Source organism: Gavialis gangeticus, unplaced genomic scaffold (assembly GCF_001723915.1).
Source record: "Gavialis gangeticus isolate Ggan-Ray unplaced genomic scaffold, GavGan_comp1, whole genome shotgun sequence".
In the NCBI taxonomy this organism is placed as follows: domain Eukaryota; kingdom Metazoa; phylum Chordata; order Crocodylia; family Gavialidae; genus Gavialis; species Gavialis gangeticus.
Window position 1 is genome coordinate 48,252 of NW_017729020.1, and position 20,747 is coordinate 68,998.

Genomic DNA, 20,747 nt, shown 5'->3' on the forward strand with positions numbered 1-20,747 from the left:
AGCGTACATTGCAGTGATGTGTTAGAAGAAATAACATCTACCGTGTAACCCATATCATATTTGAAACTGGGCTCAGACCAATGGACCCCCCACTAAACATCAAATTTCCCTCCAGTTTGAAAGAACCCAGTCAGAGAGAACAGGAATACAATACCAAGGTGCCACGTTCTTGCACAGGTAGCTGCCCTGTATATTAGAGGGACACTTACAATGTCAGATAGCTGCCTGCTCAGTTTCTGCCTGCATGCTATCCGGTGAACTAACTTCTTGCTTCTCCTCTGCTTTGCTATTTTGTGCCTTTGGAAAGGAAAAGCTGAAATAGCTGTTGAGAGTCTCATACCCGGCCTCGAGGCGCCGTTGCCCCAGCGCCTTGCTTCGCAGACTGACTCGGTCACTTCTAACAGAACAGGTTGGTGAGATGTCTCAAAGTGAAATGTAGTGTTAGTGTGGACTGCACAACAACTTTCCAGTTGAAAGGAAAATCTCAATTTAAAACAGAAAGCCTTTACACTCCTGGCCCCTGCCCACTTGAAATAAGGCTTGACCACACTGGAAAATTCAAACTAATCTCTGCAGGGTCCTTATGAGTCAATGTATTGGCTTGCTGGAGAAGGATGTGGCAGAGGCTTATAGTAACTCATCCTGCAGCTTCTTGGTTCCAGACCAGACATCACTGCAGGTTGATAAGTCACATAGCTAAGTGTGCAATGCTTTTTGTTCCATCATGAAGGACCCCCAGGATCTGCGGGACAGGGTAATGGCTCTTTATGGTGTACTAATCCACAAATGCTTTTTATATGATAGAAACGGCATGTGTTCCATCAGCCTTGCCTCCCTTTGAATTGTGTGGCCCAGCATTATATGTTCTTACTTACCTGTATGCTGCTAATGTGACATCCTGTTTCCTGCGGAGGTCTGTTATAGCTATGAACACCAGCCACCAACCTTGCCTGCCTCTTGCCTGTGCTCTGTCGCTGGCAATTCATCTCTCCCACTAAGGCCCTGCAGATTGCTCATGTGGGTGGATAGTGGTACCTTGTTGGCACTCTGTCGACTGTAGCAGGTCACTTACCCCTTCCCAGCAATGCCCTTCCTTCCCTCCCCACGGTCTCGCAATGTGCCACAAGGATCCAGTACTTTTAAGATGCCTGACATTTTATTTACAGTTGTTTTCTCTGCAGAGGAAATGTTACCTCAGCTGACAGGTTTCTTTTCAGGAAGCCTTGCTCAGCTACTTAATTGTCTTGGAAAAGGCTGTCGGTCCTGCCCAAACTATCTGGTTTGCAGTGGCTGCTCTCCCTTCCCCACCCTATGTTGAAGCTCTCACCAGAGCATCTCAGGTTTTCCTTTATAAAATGAATGACTGAGTGACCTGCAGGCTGCCTGTCTTTCATAACAAGCTTTTCAGCAATGACAAAAATGAACATCTCCGTTCCAGCCTTTGCTAAAGCAAGTTGTGGCAGAGGTGCCCAAGATCTTGTGGTGGTTGGTTGTAAAAGGATAGGACTGTCCCATCTCTTGACTAAAATCTCATCTGCTCCAGTAAGCAGGGCATGGCTTCAGTGCTGCTCTTGCAGTGCTAGAGTTGAAGCTGCTGTTGAGCATATAGGTGGGTTCAAACATTTTGGGATCCTTGAACATTTTATATAATTGTGAGAAGGACATGCACATTTAGCTAAGCGCAGGTTCTGCAAACGGACTAGATGGGGAATGGAAATGTGAAAGCATTAATCTAACTGTTGTGTGTGCTATTTAATGCTGCCATTGCTGTGGCCGTGGGACTGTTAACCTGCATTCAGACTCTCTGACTGGGGAAGACTCTCTGCTTGACTGCTCTCTGCTTTCTAACCCGGCTGCTGACCTCCTGGATGAGTTTGCTCCTATCACTATTTCAGCTCCAGCTCATAAAGGTAAAAACTCCCCCTTGTTCCAATGATAGAGTATGTTGTAGGGCAAGATCTTTAGGTGATGCAAAGGGAAGTCAACACCATTTTATACCAGCTGATGCTCTGGCCCATAATCCGACGGTGCACTGTAATGGGCCAGGCTGTTGTCTTGTTCCTTGACTGGCTATGTGGGCTGAGGAAGCCGAGCTGCAGAAGAGCAGTGGCTTAGTCTGTGGTGGCTATCAAGTTTTGTTTTTTGGGGAACTGCAAAGGACTGAAACCATTGTTTAGTGGCTAAAGCACATGACTTGATAGGGGAGGTTTGGTTCTCTCTCAGGTCTCCTCTCACATCTCTGTGCAAAACCCTTGGAAAGTCATTGAGTTTCCAAGGTAGGACTTGACTGTGCTTAAGGCCTGATTTTTCAGAAGTGCTGAGCATCCTCTGCTCTAGCTGAAGTTTATGTGGGTGTTGAGCACTTCTGATCCAGGGTCCTTCATCATCACTGGTCAGCATTGAACTGAGAGCCCAAGTTTTAATATACACCTTTCCTGCTTTGAGTTGCCAGATAGCTGTTTTCTTCAAATACTGACCTGTTACAGTGTGTGCACATGCGTGTGTGGATGCATGTAGGTGTGCTTCAAAGACTATATGAAAAATGCTGACATATGATGAGTAATTTGCAAATCAAGTTGGAAGTGAATATTGGATAGTAAATGCCTCCTTCCCGGGGATTCTTCTCTGCATATGGCATTGAAAGGACAGGCCCAAAGGGAACACTAACCTCTGGGTGCCCACTCATGCTGAGTTTAGCTTGGCTCATTTGATAAGCATCCCTATAGCAACAGGATTGGTCCACAGAGGAAGTGCAGTCAGACTCGTCTGTAATCCATTTTTACAGTTGATGGCCTTTTCAGACAGGGTTTTTCTTGTACTTGAGCTTTTGAATTTAAACAAGCAGATCTTTTAATTGCTCATTGCCCTAATGCACTTCCATGCCACTCAATTTTGAATAAGTGCCTTGAAATTTATGTTCAGAAGCTATTATTCCATGTTTGGAACAAAGTGGAAGATAAGCTGAAATGTTCTTGTGTGTGACTCGGTAATGAGAAACAAGAGAAGGAATTAGCTGGATTCTGTACGACTTCCCTTGGATTGTACTGTTGTTCCCACTGGTTTGAGGACAGTCTTAAAGACGACAGGAAAAGTGAGATTTTTATCAGAAGCACAAGGATTCCTGAACACTTTATGGGTGGTTTCTTTTAAAACCTATTACTGTTACAGTTCTAGATGATTTCATTACCCACAGAGATACCCAAATCTTTTTTTTAATCATTCCACATTCTTGGTTGGAATAAGAAATGGTGGCTGGAAATTGCAGAAGCGAATTGCTGATGCCACGAAATAGTACGGAGAGCACAAATGTAGTAGGACTCATCAGGTTGGATGCTTGCATGGAAACAAAAGCATCCAGCAGAGATGGGTTGATGTTCTGTCCAGCCCACTGACTCTCAGTCAATAAGTCATGCTGAAATGTTATGTATGTGTTGCTAGACTGCATTTTGCTTTTTCTGTGCTCTTATTGGAACCTGTCAAGTCTTTGAGGTCACTGCTTCATATTTACACTACAAAAAACTGCATCTCATATGGGTAGGACAGCAACAAATGTTCTCCTAGAGTGTACATTATTACCGGGGGGAGCTGAGACAGCATGATGGAGAGAGAGAGATGCATCACTTAAACTCATCCAAAATTGTGTACAGTGTATATTGCCTATATTTTCTTGCTTCCTAAGGAAGATGCCTAAATGACTACACAATGCAACGATGAATGGCTTCATGTGCAGATGTTTGCAATTTTAAGAAATTTTACTTCTTGGTGAAATTTCAGTGACTTCTGCATGGAGCAGAACAAGAAGTACCTTGACTTCCAAAAGTCATTTCATGTCACATTAAAGAGGCTCTTTGTTACTTATGTGGGCAGACTGCTGAAGAATACAAGACATCTGTGCACCTGCAACATGTACTCTGCTTCTGTGATTCTGGCTTCTCCACAGAGTGATTATGTAGTTACTTGTCTCCCATCCCTTCTTCCTAAGATCACTGTTTCCATAGAAGACTTCTTCCTTTCACTAGCATAGCCAAAACCCACTAGTACATTAGTCAGTCTTGGTTTAAAAGGATTTTTTTTATCTGGGAGGGACAGTTCTTGGTAAACATGTATGCTCATTCCCAGAAATGCAGCTAGGGCATCTACTTCTCATTGCATTTAAGGGGCAGATTGTGGAAGGTGTCTAAAGGGATCAAGAAGCACAGAATGGTAAAAGTTCCTAAGTGCAGGGGAGGTGTCTCATAATGCTGACAGATCTCTAGAGGGATGATCAGTAATGCCTAAAGAAAGTTAGGCTCCAAACTCCCACAAATCTTAAAGCCATTTCAATAGGAGTTAGGCTCCTTGCCTGCTTTAGGTGCTTTTCAAGTCTCTCTAACTTTTCTTTGAGAATGTAGCCCTGCTTGCATTTTTCCTTCATAGGGAAAGAACTCAGGGGTCTTGGCCCATCTCAATAACCCATTTCTCTTCCTGTCCCTTCTTCGGGGCTACCGTTTCCCTCCTTAAAACTCCCTTCGGAGACCAAGGAGGCTGACTGTTCTCTGGGTTTGTAATGGTGCCTCAGCTGGCCAGTGAGATGACGGACAGTCCCATCCCTCCCAGCCATCACCCCAGAATCTGTGCTGGTCATGAAATACTAAGTAAGCCCTGAAAAAGTAAAGGCTTTTAAAGCAAGCCATGAAATGCTAAAGCAAGCCCTCAATCCCTGACTTCTGGCTGCAAAATGTGCCAAATGCTCACTCCATGGGTCAGCCAAATTTGTATTTTGAGTCTCACAAGTTGGTACAGCTATTTATTTTTCCTTCCCCCTTTTTAATTTTCCCTTTTGTGTTTAGTGATTGGCTCTCTTGCTTACCACCTCCTTATACTTACTAGGTTTATTTCAACTTTACAAAAAAGCTCATCCTTTTTAACCTTTTCTTTTAAAATAAATATGTCCTAACACTTTTGGTCAATTCTAACATGCTTTCTTTGCTATCTTTGCTTCTTTACTTCCATTTCTTCCTCATGCTGCAGAAGATACTAATCTGATATCAGGCTTTGATGCACCTGAGGGCTCTGAGAAAGTGACAGAAGATGAGTTTGACCCCATCCCAGTGTTGATATCCAAAAATTCACAAGGTAAGACAGGATTTAAACTAAAAACGTATCAGGACAATCTGGGTTTTTTCATCAGTGAAGCTACAGTGTATGCGAAGTAATGCTGACCACTGGGGATAGCCTTTGTAGTGTTCAATGAGCCTAATTCTTTTCTCATTCAAACTTGCTTGTCTGACTGTACTGTCATACTAACAAGGGGATGTTGAAATGATGCTGTGCAGCAACATGGAGAAATACCCAAGTTTAACTCTGAAGGACTTTAGTCTCAGGGTATTTGAAGCAATATAGCCAGGTTAGTGCAGCATGGTATGCTGGCTAATTAACCCCAAGCAGGGTATATTAGATGGTATGGAGTAGCGTAGTAACATTTGCTATCCTGTTTCCAGTATTCAAGCAAACTTGGGTATATCTGCATGGCACTACATTGTGCTGTGTAGGCATGCCCCAAATAACTCCAGCATGGAAGTGAGAGGATAATGAGGCCCAGGCAGACAGGAGACTGTATTTAAATGTCCAAGTCTCTTGGTACCCGAGGAGTCAGCAATACCTTGTTTTTCCTCCCAGTCTGGGTCAACTCAATTAAGTATTTCCATGATTAAGTTGTACTAGATACCTTTTTTGTGTAAAGCCTGCATTCAGTCTCCATAAAATGACTGGAAGGATACTTATTGAGGGAAAGGAAATTATTTTCTACCTTCAGACCTCTCCTGAAATCAAATTGATGGTGATTTTCTGACTGATATGTTCAAAGCCCAGTGGGGGAGAATGGGCATCCAGCTCCTTTTGAGCAGTCATGGAAGCTCCAGCCTGTGTTGTTAAGTCTTCTTTTGTAGTTTTCCTGGCAGCCTAGTCCTGCTTTGTTAATGGTTTTCCTAGGAACAGAGCCAAGACACTTTATTTGCAATGCCACCTGTCAGATATGACTTGTTTTCCTGCAGCCTGGTTGCAGAAATTATTTTTTTATTTTTGCAAGAAGGTAAACTTTGACAGCATGAGCTATATTTTTTTTGTTCCTCCCCAGTAGATGCTTTTCTTTCCCTGATCTCCAGATATCCTTTCTCCTACAGCATGGTGCATGCTGTACATCTGCTCGGTGTCTAATATTAGCTTGGAAAGAATGAAACCTCCTAGTAAGAAATACTGAGCCACGGAGGTTGGGATTCTCAAAAGTACTTACTATTGACCTCTGTTCTGTTCCCATTTTAAGTCAGTGGATGTTTTTCCAAGGACTTGAATGAAAGCACCCAGAAACCCTGAGAAATTGCTGTAAATGACCTAGGAATTTATTCTTTTTGTAAAAATCAATTTGCATGAAAATCCTTCTCTAGCACTATCAGACAATTCTGTAGCGGGGATGAAATTCTCTAGAGAAATCTAGAGGTTGATTATAAATAGTGTAGAAAGGGAGATGGTTTCTATGGATAGCTTTTAAAGGGAATTTCTAAAGAAGCCTATTGGCTTTTATGCCTATTAACCTATCGGTAACACTTCTGTAAGGGACCTCTCATTGCTAAATGTTAGGGGTGGCTGCAACAATAGTAATTGTATGACAGAGCAGCTTAGTGTAGCTACAGTTAGTTGCTTTTTTCTGGTTATTCTCTCTTTGCTTGCTCTTAACATCTGAAACTAACCTGCTCGATACTGAATTCCTCTTTCTCACACTTTCAGGTGGGCATTCTAGAAACAACAGTGGAAGCTCTGAGTCAAGTCTTCCCAACATAGCCAGGTCTTTACTGCTGGTGGATCAGCTCATAGACCTGTAGCGGTGACCCCGTAGCAGACGCAGTTTCTGTAACGTACCTAATCTACGTTTTCATTTCCAGAGGAGTTTAACCTTCAGTTGCATTTTCTTTTTCTTTTCTTTTTTAATTAAAAATAAAAGAATCTACCAACAGGCTTTCCCCGCCCCTGTTCTCATATCCCCATCCCAGGAAAGAATTCAGTTTCTGTCCTCCAAATAGTTGTTTTACAGCGCGTTCCTGGCACAACCTGCTGTGGTTCCTTATGCACTTGTCTTTACTAGCCTGTGTCTAAAGGGAGCACTACTTGTCATTTGCCACTCTGCTGAAATTTTATACATAGCTTCACTGAAAGCTTAACTGTAAACTAATTAGTTAACTGTAGCCTAATGTATGAACCTTGCTAGAAACAGCATTCCTTTTTCCTTAAGCAAGAGTGCTGACTAAAGTGTGATAATCATTTGGGTTTTTCCTGATCAATGGGCAAAAAGAAAAGAAGAGAGAAAATCACTAGGGCTGTCCCTCTCCTGTAGGAGACGGGTTAGGGAAAGTATGTTTTTAAACTGGCACTATATGCCAGAGAAGAAACAAATTGGAAAATTGCATAGAGCTTAAGGTAATCGGGTATATTGAGAGAGTTTTCCACACCCCAGCTAAAGGTTTGCTGTTATCAATCCTGCTTATGAATGGACTGCGCTTTCTCAGTAAAAATAAAAATAAATTATTCAAGCTGCAAGAATGACCCCGAATTAAGCGTTTCACAAATTGGAACTAAGTACATGTGAGTATGGCTGTGATAGCTTTGTGTTAATTTAACTTCTGGCTGAAAAGGGCATTGTGGCAACAACAGATGTATTCTCTTGTGATTTTTGTTTTGTTTTCTTTTTTTGGTGTGTTTTAGATAAAATACTGTAAATGGTGTACAAACCAAATTGTCCAGCAGTTGTTTGTGTTTTGTTTTTAATCCTGGCTTTAGTCAAAAGTCCAGTATCTGTTCTGGGTTTTCCCTTGTAACTACAAAAAGTGCAACACAGTTAAGTATGGAACCATTTTTCAGTAGACAGAAGTTACTGTATACTTTATTCAGATTTTCAGTCTTTGTAGAACAAGCATGTAGTCAGCTTAGACAGTCTGAAATGAGTGCTGGCAAGCTCAGTGATACTTGATGGTATTTACCTTTTTTCTTTTTTTACCTGAACATGCTTAGTTTTTTCAGCTAACCAGATAAGCTAAACTTGTTTCCATTGGCTTATGATCATAACATCCAGAGTTTCCATCATATATTTAAAAATCATTTCTAAATAGAAGGACTCTTCCTCTGTAGTGGAATCATTGCTAGCTTACTGCTAACCTTGTGTATGTGTATGTAGCTGTATTAGTAAAAGTGCAGTTTCCCATGTGCGAAAGTATGAATGACTAAATTATATATGTACTGACCTCTCCCTGAGAGGGAAAGACATTAAGTCCATGAGTATTTCTCTCCTATTTCCAGTTTTCCCCACACTGACGTTTAGTTTAACAAATTCTGTAAATAGGACTAACCATTAATAGTGTCTGCTGTCCATTAATCTTCTTTTAAAATCTACACTTAATAATAAAAGTATTGCTTAAGTGTGTTGTATCATTACATGTGTATACTGCACTTTCCAGGAGAAGCTTTACATGAGAAGAATGGAAATGATCTTAGTAAAATTGTTGATAGAATTTTATTATTTTTTTGGTGGTGGTTGTTTTTTATTATTCCTAAAGCACAGGCAAATTGGACTGGAAACCATGACAAAGATTTAGATAGAAAGTTATTGTATAGTCAGATACTGAAAATTATATGAACAGAGAATGGATTTTAAAAAAGTAACCATCTACTGTATATTAGAAACCAAGAGATTTCTGTGAATTAAAGTACTTTTAAAGAATGTTTAAGATTTTAAATCTGATAGAACTTGTTCAAGGGTTCTCGAAGCAAAACTATAAAGGCACTGGGTTGTTAATAATGTCATTAAATAAGCAGATGTGAATGTTCTTTTTACTGTTTTTGAAGTAGCTATTCATGGTTTAGGGAAGGGAACACAAAACAAATCAATGGAAACTTCACGCCTTTAATGAGGTCTATGATTAGCCCCAGGTATAAGACACGACTTGCCACTGATAAGTGAATGTTCCAAAAGACAGCCGTGGAATACTTGAAGTGTGAAGACTGTAGTTAACTTTAAAAGAGGTGGGAGATTTAATTTTTAAATGGATGAAACTATCCTCAGCCTGCACATTAGGTTAGAAAGCACAAAGTGCCCAGTGGAGACCACACAAAACCAACTGTTATCCAGTCTCCGTACCAAAGAAGGCTGGTGCATATGATGGCATAAAGGTACAGGGTTACTTAATACCGTCAAGAGGGTTCATTGTGGTTATTTGTTACTGTAAGAGAGGGAGCAAGTCAAATGCTTTACATGTGTGATAAATAAGGTATGGGTTTGTTTTTTCCCTGAAAAGGTAGTGGGGGCAGCTGTTTTGCTTGGATGGATAGAAGTCTTTGAGCAGTCATGTTGTTTACACGTGAGGATGATGAAGGAATCATCTTATCCTGACATCCTTGAGTTACTAACACAACTGTTGGTCTTAGTTTATTTGGATGGATTCTCCTGCCAGGATTCAACATTTACCAAGGCAGCCACTGTACAAAGTAATGCCAACTCCTCTGTCACAGCAGGGGTTAGACTTATTCCCATATCCACATCTTGTTTTCAGGAGAGGCTTTTAAAAGATGCTAATGGAAGCTGGAGGCCCAGTTGTATGGTTTTCCAACAGAAATAGAGTAACTAATTGCCGTTGGTAATCAAGAATCTCTCTTTAGTTCTTTTCTACATTAGTGGAAAAAACATTACACATTCACACCATGCAGAGGTCAGTAAAGTGAAGTATTTTGGGTTCGTCAGAGGAAATAATGTTTTGAATACCTGCTGCAGCGAAAATGCATCTGTCTCAAATAAGAGCCATTAATGCTTTTAAATCTGGTAATTACAAAGACAATTAAGTCAAGTTGTGGTCACATACATGGAGGAAGCATATTTTAGAACCTTTAATTTTGCCCTAGGAGGAAGACTTATTTGTGGACATTCACGGTGCCTTGCAGATTGAGTTGGCAAACTTGGACTCGATTAAGAGAGTCCATCAAAATGAGTGAATGTCTCTTCCATTTGGAAATGTGCTGTTTCTCCGCAGTTGAGCGGAAAAAGTGCAAAATGTAAATACCTCCTTGGAACAAAGGAGAAAGGACTTAAATCTAAAGGCTCAAAATCTCGAAATCACCATATTGGCTTCTATGTTCATAGGAACTGGGAAGGTCCCATTCCCTGGGTTTTTTTCCAAAGCTAACCAGAAAACAGGCAGGGCCACCAACAAGCTAAAACTGTTTCAAACTAGCAGGTAACTGGGTTTGGGAATAGTGGGATTAATTACTGCATTAGAGGCTTTTAAATAAATATATAAGAGAATATTGTCTCGTGGGATTAAGTTAACTTTTGTGCAAAAGACCAACACAAAGTGATGCACCACTTGGAGCCTTTTGTAGGGACTTCAGTGGTGCATAAGGCTTGTGCCAGCACTTGCCAAGGGAAGGAGTTTTTAAACCATAATAACCCCATCTTGGCTTTCTCTGAAGCAGTCGCAGCCTTTTCATCCAAAGTGAACAATGAAATACAACTTGTTGCTGTACCAGAAGCTGAAAAACATTGTCTCTAGAAAGATTCTAATCTAGTAGGCTTGATTCTCCAGTTTCCTGCAGTCACGTTTGTACCCAGTGGGTGTAGAACTCTACCTGGTTAAAAGGTATTATGCACTGCAGTTACTCACTGTGCATCTGAGTAACTGGTTTTACAAGATGCCAGACAATTGAGAATCAAATCTAGTATCTCTGTGGCATTCTGGCCAAGAGGACAGAGCACTGGACTGGCAACCCAGGGACCTGGCTTCTGTTCTCTACTCTGCTGCTCACCAGCCCAGTGACCGTGGACAAATCACTGCGAGGTTATATCTGAACTTCCTCATCTGTGACAGAGTACTAATGACCCAGACCTCCTTCAGAAACTGCTTTGAGATCCATTGATAAAGAGCACTAGAGAAGATCTGGGTGTTGTTTTACAAATTCCAGTCCTTTGTTTTTAGCTTTGATTGGCAAGGAAAGTACAAGGGCGAGGAAAGAAATCTACCCTCTGTTAAATGAAGGGAAGTTTTGATTGTCAGGTCATGGCTAAACCAGACCAGTAGTCGCATGCATCAACTACCATGTCACCTTTTAATCAGTCATCCTCACATGCAAGCATCTTCGTGGCTTTGCGCAAAATCAGCAAAATTATCCTATGGAAAGGCCATCTCAGCAGCTGGACATATACCCTCTGCTCTTTCCAAGGTTCTTGTCTTTAAGATCTAATTCAGAGCTCATTCATGCCCATGAAAAGGCTCCTGCTATCTGGACTGGATCAGACCCTCACAGATGACTGAAAAAGATGGTCCAGGGTATGATTTGGCTTTTTGGTGTAAATCCCATCCATGTCTTTCGGTCACTGCAATGTTCTTTATAAAAAGAAGATACAAAAATCCTCGAGTGTCTATATTGTAACCTGTGAGAAGATGCTATTTCTTCCATCCCATTCGCCATACTCGTCTATGGATATTACAGGTTTTATCTCTTGCTAACCTATGCAAAATATAGTCATTTCAAAGCAGCGGCAATCACTTAGAGTTCATTTCTTTTTATCAACGCTTATTGCAGCTAAGTGAACTGTATCTGCAGTATCGTGCAGCTCCTGGTGTATCGCATGGTGTATATTTTCAATATGTACCTTCCTTCTGAAGAAAGTAAAACAAGTGCATGTACTCAGGGAAAAGCTTTAGTGCAGATGCTTAACAGCTGAAGACATTTCTACACAACGACTGCATTAAAGGGGAGTGGGAGTGCGGAAATGTAATTTTGTAAGAACAGAAGAATTACCTTATGTAAATCTTCTACAGAATAAAGTCTTTACTGTTACTAATGAGCATGCTTAGAAATGTAACTATAACGTCACAGATTAGGGTCATTCTGAGGAGGTAACATGCATGTCTTGGGGGTAAAAAGCAGCAGCTGCCCACTGGCAACACCCTGCCTCGTGTGCTCATGTATTAGGAGTCCCAGCTCTTGGCAACATGAGGTTGAGAGCATCCTGTTTTGTACAGCTTCAGTAAAACCAGCCACTGAACTTCTGGTCACTCGCGGATATTAGGCATGTTTGTAAAAATGCATGCAGCTTTCAAGCATCTTTAGTTGGTTTAGCACTGCTTACCGTAGATGGGAGCTATGTCATGAAATGGCAGGGACAGGACCACAAAGGTGGCAGGTGCTAGGTTTTCTTAGCCTGTCTTCTATGTTCTCACCCACCATCCCTGCTTGTAGAATGAGCCTTTTCATCTTCCAGCCGTGACAGAATGAGATTGCCGTTTCCCTGGAACGCATCTTTCACATCAGTCTCCTTGACCTTGGATGGGACATGTTGGAGAATCCACTGTTTAAGGGACCATTAGCACTGGCTAACTTAAATTACCCACTTCCTATAACATCCATGTTGCATGCTTCTCACAGCAATAAATTGGCTGTAATGTGGTCCAGGTATAAGAGTCCACCCATGCCTTTCACCTTCCTGTCATCCTTGTTAAATCATCCCCATACATTATGCAGACTTTTATTCTTGGGTGCTTCAGACTCTGAGCTTCACTTTACCCAGTCTAAATCATTGGCATACTGAAATCATTATTTTCAATATCCTTGTTCTCTTATTAACAAATGCATGGTATCTGGAGAGATCTCCCCTACTTTTTGTTTTCCAGGTGTTTTGTATGTTGCAATTCTTGTTGTACCTTCCACCAGCTGTTCTGGGCACAGGGTGAAACTGGTCCTTGGGCAGATGGCTAGGGCAAGATCCGAGTCCCACTTACACTTGCATTTTGCAGAATAATGTATAGCCTTTTCCTGGTCCTCTGGACCTCTTAAAACCCACACAGGCGTTACATGTACAATGGATATCAATAATGTCTGCATGCGTTGCCTGCCCTAAAAAGGGGTCTTTGGGCAGAGGCTGAAAGCTTTGCATTAGGGGGCTATTTTTTATAGCCCATAGTTGGGAACACAACAGATAACAAAGACAGTCAGCTCCAAATCATGCTTGCATCCAATGTGTGGCAATAACCATTCTGCCTGTTACATGGTACCCTGCAATTTCACACCAGTTGTTGCTATTTTGCTACAGTCCTTAACCAGTTGGGGTTTATATTGTATATGTTTCCCCAACCCTAGCTCTTACCTTTTTTGCATACAGATTGTAATCTGTGATTGTAGCTTCAAGCTCAGTATTCGTTAGGCAACTTACGCTATTGGGGAAAGAATGATTTATTCTGATCAAGTGATTCAGGTACAGTGGCAATAGTGTATAATGGATAGCCAGTTTGCATTCATGTTATATGCATGGCACATGCTCCCCTCTTTCCTTCTCTTATTTGCCTGTATGCTTTGTTCCAGGGTGACCAGATAACTAAAACAAACAAACAAAAAACTGTACCTTGGCATGATGTGGCAACCTTACTGGCTCTTTTTTTCTGCCTTTTGTTTTAAAATCGTGTGATAATGTCCAGCTCAGGAACTCCATGAATAAACAGCCAACCTCTTGAAAGGGAAAAAATAATTTAGGTCGTCTTATTTCTATAGTCAAACTAAGAATAGCACGAAAGCTTAAGGCACTTCTGAAAACGTAGGCTTCAGAGAAGATAGATAGTATTTTTGTACAATAACTTATAAAATGCTCATCTATATCTACACTGTCTTCACTTTGCAGTGTAATGTATCTAAGTTAATACTTTCCCAATAAAAAAAATCATTTTGATGCTTACTAAAGAGTGTTGTGTCTTTTAATTCTGAGAAATGGCTGACAATGAGTGAACTTGCATAAATACATATAACTTATAAAGGAAGGTTTTAGAACTTGGAGTTCACTTGGAGTGTGTGTATGTTAAAAAGTTTAATCCGAACAGAGGGTGGAGATCATTTTGTAATTATGTGAAACTGAAAGACATGTTTTGTATAGAAGTAAAGGGGAAAGTGTTTAGAGCATCATTCTGTCCTGTCACTCAGTAGATATCACATACCAAAATGCAAATCTTTTTGTCTGGAATCTATACTGCCTAGTTTTCATGTGCCTTTTTCCTATCCTCTTGCTAACATGAGTCCAATGACATGCTTCTAACCTGCTAATAGTTCTCTGAAGGTAAGATATCTTGTATTCTGATAACTGTCTGTGTGATTCATAAGGCAAAAGTAAGCCTATTCTTGGGCTCTGGTAACTAGAGAATAGCAGGATAGTAAGCCCCTCTTTCTGCCATGTTGGTTTGATTTTACTTAACATGTAGAACCAAGCCAATGTATCATAATAATCCTAAATACTTCACTTAGAATCAGTATATCGGGTTGTTTCAACTCATACTTTTGCAGTGACTCCAGTGGCACTGCTAAAATTACCAGATTGGTGAAAATAATCTTTGAAATACCTTGCGGAAGGATATATATACTTACCTTTAAGCTTGTGCAATGCTAACGGATCAGAGGTGCCACAGTGCATTTTACATGCCGTAGTGCAACAGCTCATGGAAGTGCAAGGTGGCTCCCAAGAGAACAAACTATGCCAAGCAATAAATACCTGCTTGTAGGTAGCTCCTGTGCCAACAGGCAGCTGCAACAAATGAATGAGTGAATGAACGACACTACTACTAACTGTCCATTTACTGGTATTTCACTCCAGGCAGTAGCCTCATAAAATAAAGGCCATGTTGCAGGTGGCACTTAAAATTCCTTGTAGAACGGTGTCAAACAGGAGTGTTTGAACTTGGGCGTTTGTGTCTCTAACATCTTCCATCTCTTTCTAACACCTTGTATTTGTGCTGTCCTGATCTGTGAGGAAGTGCTGAGTTGTGTTCCAGTTTGTGTGCAGCAAACAATTCATTGTTTTCTTTTCTTTTAAATTATCTTTCCTTCTCATTTTCCATGTATGGTGGTGATGGTTTAACTGAGCATCGTAGCATTTCCAGTGCAGTTCATTTTTTATTTCATATGTGTTAATGACAAAGAGAATTTAGTTGATTTATGAGTAACACTCTTGTTTTGCGCTCCTAGGTCTGCAGGGGGAACCGGTCGTATACCCTGTTGTAACCATTGAGCACTGTAAAGGACCTGCTGCTAGTGATGGTAACTCATTGTACAAAGGTCAGCCTGAGACACTGGAGGTGAGAACACAGCACAACTCAGAATCTGACTACTTAGCGAGAGGTGACCCTTCAAGCAACAGCTCCTTCCACAGCAGCGAGGGAGAAGGGACAGACCACGAGGGAGACCTTTTGGATTGTAGTGGGTCCCGGCCTTTGCTTATGGACTCTGAAGAGGAAGAGGAGTCCTGTAAGTTGCAACTGGTACCCAAAGAAAGAGTGAAGGCTTCCGAAGATGATGGCAATGCCCAGCCTTCTCATAGTGGGATAGGAGATGTATTGTTCCCGGCCTTTCAGCTGCACACGGGAGAATTTTTCAATGAGCCTGATGTCTTTGCCACAGCTCCTTTCCGAAGCTCAAGAAAAGTAAGTGATGACCTGGATGTCTTTTCCAAAGCACCCTTCATTTCCAAGACTGCTGTGGCTGCAAGGCAACCAGAAGAAACAGATGTATTTCTGAGAGCTCCTTTTACTAAAAAGAAAAGCTTGGAAGAGTTGCCATCACACAGCCCATCTAAGGAGCCTCATGCACCTGCTGCTTTCCTCAGTCAAAGGGGTGATGACCAGCATGTTGTTAACGCTGTGTTCCAAAATTTGGATACAGGAATGTGTGGGGCGCCTGTCTCAGCCAGACCTCAGTATCCTACAGTAGGGTTCACTCAGCCAGCAAGCCTTCCACCTCACTCCATAAGAGCAGTGGAGCCACAGGAAAGTGTTCCTCCCAAAGGATCGCTGAAAGAGCATGGCAGTGTTTCTAATGACAGAAGCCAAGGACATGCGGTCCCACAGGATGCCCTCTTGGGCTCCACGGTTAGTCAGCCTTTCCGTCCACAGTCGTTATCCAAGTACTCCCGTCACTACAGTCCAGAAGATGACCAGGGTCTGGATGTCCAACCCATAGCGGCTTATAAGGTGGTTTCTCAGACCAACAAACAGGCAATAGCAGGATCTGTCTCTATTGCTTCTCTCTCTTCCAGGACTACAGAGCTGCCTAGTGCTGACCCGTTTGCTTCAGCACCTTTCCCTTCCAAATCGGGAAAGCAAAAGCCTTAAGTAGTCTGCTGTGAGATGGGAGACAGGCTTCTGATTTAAACTCTCTCTCAAGGACCTTCAGGCTCTTAGTAGAAATGAGGAGTACTTTCCCCCCACCTTTATTCCAAATTCTAGTTGCAGTGATATTTAGTTGAACCATTTTAAGTTATATTCTATTGAATGCCCAGCTCTCAAGGGTCTTCGCATCCTATTTTAGTTGCTACCTTTCCTCCTCCCTAATTCCTCTTTAGATGCTTCTCTGAACCAGTAATATTTTGTACTTGCTGGCTTTGGCAGGGTGAATACCTTGTTCAATTTGTTACTATTGATACTGGTACACAACTAGGATTACAGAGCAAGTCAAGCAGGACTGGCTAACGCTCTGGGGAGGAAATTGGTTCACAGGCCAAAAAGGTTGTCATTATTGTTTTCCTACCAAGGGGAATTTTGGAAGTGATCAGAGTAGAAGTCTCCCAAAAGCTTATAACAAATGCCGCAACCAAACCAACAACGGTAGATTGAGAATATAGCTCCTTGATGATGAACTGTGTGTGTATTTACAGAATATATGCATGTTGAATGAAAGCCACACAGCTGCCAGAAGTCTAGCATGAGGACTATGCACTATTGAAGTTCCACATAAAGGAAAATGTAGCCTTGTTGTTGGCCTTATGCATACAGACAATTGTCACTCAGTAATACATCAAAGTACATGTCTATCTGTTGACTTAGTACAAACCCTACTGGAGGCAGTGAAAAGGCTCCCAAGACTTCCAGTGGGTTTCAGTGGGGTTTTGGATCCAGTTCCAAATACATCTGAGTATAGAAGTGTTGGCAAAGTGATCTTTTTGGATGTCATCTTATATAAAAGTGTGTGTATGTACACACACTCACACTCGCACTCATTTTGTTCTGACTTATTTTCCAATTGGTTTATGCCAAAGTATTGAACCATGCATTTCACGTATTATAATTTGGAGAGTGAACTTTTAATCTTAATACTGTTAAAACTGGAATACTTTGGAAGTAGCTTGACAGAAGTTCTGATCTAGGCAACTCCCTCCTCCCCTCCTCAATGTAATATATTGTTGCTCTGCCGACTTCTGTCAAGTTGCAGTGATTTACACTAGCAAAGGATCTGGCCTTAAATTAATCTTTATTTTTCCTTTCTGTTAAGATAAGTCTAAAGACAAGCTACCTTCCTCCTGCACTTTTCTATTGTGTTCTAGAAATCCCATGTTTTGTACTGTATGATTAAAGAGGAAGACAGCTTAGTTTTTATAAAAGCAAAAAAGAGTTGTAGTGAATTACAGTATTGAACTTGGAGGAAAATGTCGTTGTTGAGTGGGGAAGCCACTTGACTTTATTTGTCATGTTACCGTTGGCAGCAGAGTAGGAATCCATGAGTTGTTTTCTTTAGGGATTGTTGGCTTTTCTTGTGCCTTTTTGCTAAAGAAAGAAAGGCAAGTCTCAGTAGTGTTCTTGTGTGTCCATCCAGAATGGGAGTGGTAGCAAGCCCCATCAGAACCAAACCAGCAGTCTTCAAACTGCTGTTTCTCTCCAGGAAACACTTGATGTTGCTGTGAAGTTGTTTCCAAAATGTCTAACTATAAGGATTTTTTTTCTTTTCTATAAGGATGGTTCATGGCGCTGTTCCTTTTCAAGATGTCTTTCATATCCTGAGCAATTCTCTTGGCCATACACAGAAAAGAGGAGAGCCCAGGAAGATCTTCATGATGGTTTGTTCTTTCAAGGCCTCATTCAAAGCTTACTTTTGAGTCTCTCTCAATTGGGCTCTTAGAAAGAGAGTGAGGACTGTTCCCTTAATTCATCTGGTCATTAGCAAATAACCTAGAGCTTTGCACTGAAACCTAAGGGGAATTTTTTTGTCCTGGATGTCACCCATGATTCAACCCATGGCTGTTTGCTGCTGTGGCCTGAGAAGCTTGAGGACAGCTCTCTATGGGGTGGCTTTAAGTTCTGTCCTCATTCAGGATGGACAAGTACTCCTTGCAAGTGTAAACACATTGTGCTTGGGGGAGGGCAGGAAGAGGAGAGGGAGGGTCCTCCCTTGATTAACGCTGGATGACGGTCAGGGCCAGGTCATCTTAAGCCAGTGGCATCATGCTGGAGGAAGCTGGTGTAACTGAGCCATTTCTTTGTCTTTATAAAAACTGATTTGTGCAAGTCCAGCTCTGTTGGCCAAATGCTCAAAAGCCGATGGGTTACAGGAGTACCATAGGAATGCTGAAACTGTGTGAGGAGTACCTGAAGGGGAGAGCAGGTCCCTGTATGCAAGACAAACCATGTAGCATTAGGGTGGTCCACTGCTGACAGCCCTACAGTGCAGGGGAAGGCACCAGGGAAAGAGCCTGCCTGTCCCCAAGTGGGAGATGGCCAATGATACTTGTGTGTAGCAGGACTTGTGCTCTTCCTTAACCGTGCTCACACCCAGTCCCAAATCGCTGGAGCTTATTCTGACCAGCAGAATAAGAGAGACATTTTGTTGGTGCACTTGGCCAGCTCTGACTTGACTGGGGTTCTGCTGAACGTACTAGGGAGGAACCTGGGCTGGTGTATTTAACTTTCTGAGGGCAAGGGAGGAAACCTGAAACCAAGAAACACGGGAGCAAAGGAACTTGGGCAGCTCAGTTGTTAGTCGTAAATGGTGATGTGTCCAGCTCAGCTCAGGCTAATTGGAGCTTCCTTTATAAAGCAATCTAGTTTCCTGATGCTGGCCTGTGACATGTCAAGGTAGGTGTCATCACTGCTGGCCAGCAGCTTCAGTTTTTCCTCAGCTCTGTCTGAGCAACGATAGAAAATGTAAATACTGTAGGTATATTTCTGGGTTTCTCTCAATATACCTTTTCCAACTAAACTGAGCAACTGGCTTGTGTGTGGTTTTTCATCTCGAGTAACTTGCCAGTTGGTTGATGCTAGCTTGAGGAATGCTTGTGATACTATACTGTGAAATACAGAGGAGGCCTTTAGCATCAAGGGCCCAATACATGCTGCGTTTATTGGTACCACTGTTAGTCGCATGCAGTCTGGAGATGGGGTGTGGTCCTGAATTAGGGATTTTGTGGAAGGAAGGAGAAAGCAGGATAATGTGGATGAATCTCATGTAAATCCAAGTCGCTTCACTGAAGTAAGCAGTTGCACTGGCATAAATGGGGAAAAGCAAATCCCTCCGGTAACTGGATTCACACAATGAGGTTCTTTGTGGGTGTACTTTTATTTTTACTTGAAAAGCTGATGTCAGACAATGACATGAAGTTCATTACCAACCTCTGTTGTGCTAAATCATGTCCCTTACCTGAAATGTTCGACCTCCGTTTCTTTGTGAAAAGTATTTTGCACGTCTCTCTTTGCTGCTAGGAAGGAGCCCGTGCCTCTTTCCCACCAGCTGATCAGTGATAAAGATGGAGGCAGGAGCGAAGGATAATTCAGATCCAACTGATCAAACTTGCTAGACAGGGAAGAAAGGAAGAGTGGAGAAAGGCCTGGTTATGCTGTTGAAAGAGCATTTACAGCAATTTTAGTTTTATTAGGGATTAGATTTTCAGCCAGGGTTTTGGCAGCTTACAGGTCCTTCTTCAAGCACATGGCTTTGCCTGAAGGCTTTGTTTAACTTTGCAAAAATGAGCTAATAGTATTCAATAAACTAACAGTCCTGATCCAAGACATCCAGCAAGCACACCGTTTAAATAGAACCAGGAGCACTTTGCTTAGATGAGCTTCTTGCACTCAATCTGGTAAGCAGTGGAACTTGGCTACAATCAGAAAACTGCATCCCAGTGCCCAGTCTGACTCCCCTCTCCCCCCACCCCCATCAGCTCCATCCATGCACACACACATACACTACTTCTGAATTCTTGGCATGATGATCTACTCATTGAACAATGGAGCTGTGATCCCTTACAGAATCTAGACTTCACTTTTTTTAATGCATGTATAATATAGTGTACCGCTTGTCTTTGCAATAATATGGTAGAAGCTTGGTATAACTTTTTTTTACAATTAACTAGACAAAGCCTTCATCATCCAGATGCAACATTTTAAGTCATTTTTTCTTAATGGCAGCTTGAAAAATACCAAACTAAATTTGTGTTGGTAGGCTCCAAGCCCGTTTGCAAAAACAACTGAAGTCCACTGTCGTTGGGCCCAAGTATTGCTCCCCCTCCTTACTGGTGATCTGATCCGTGGCACTAGACCATTGTTACCTGTATTGAGTACTGTTCAAGTCAGTGGCCCTTCTACATCATCATAGGGGACCAGCTGAACAAAATAAAGGTGTGGTGAACTCCCAGGCTGGCTGTAAGCAATAAGCAAAGCATGGAGCCATTAGAGTCCAAGCAGGCTCTGTGACTCTAGGGCTCCCTGAACCTCCCTGCAGTAGCAGCAAGACTACAAGGAAAAGGGTCTGTGGCATGACTACCTTCTCTCTGCTTGCTGAGGGCCTGCTTGTGTGTGTTTGGAGCCACAAATCATTAAGGTTTTTCCTGGTTCAGTCCCTCCTGAAGGCATTCACAGCCAGAAAGATCTCTGGTAAGGGTTTCCTGCTGCTCAGTAGACAGTTGCCAGTCAATCCTCTGACAATCTTAA

At 41.9% G+C, this 20,747-nt stretch overlaps 1 protein-coding gene across 1 annotated transcript in view; it reads left to right on the forward strand.

Moving 5' to 3' along the window:
* The window catches only part of AAK1 (AP2 associated kinase 1), a gene marked incomplete at its 5' end in the record, with an annotated part of 67,000 nt that extends 46,835 nt beyond the window's left edge, over positions 1 to 20,165 (forward strand). The window contains 4 exons of the mRNA XM_019514326.1: positions 308 to 409; positions 1,800 to 1,910; positions 5,011 to 5,115; positions 15,022 to 20,165. Of these exons, the coding sequence (XP_019369871.1) occupies positions 308 to 409; positions 1,800 to 1,910; positions 5,011 to 5,115; positions 15,022 to 16,163 (1,460 nt within the window). The remainder of the gene's footprint in view (positions 1 to 307; positions 410 to 1,799; positions 1,911 to 5,010; positions 5,116 to 15,021) is intronic.
* Between the last annotated feature and the right edge of the window lie 582 nt (positions 20,166 to 20,747).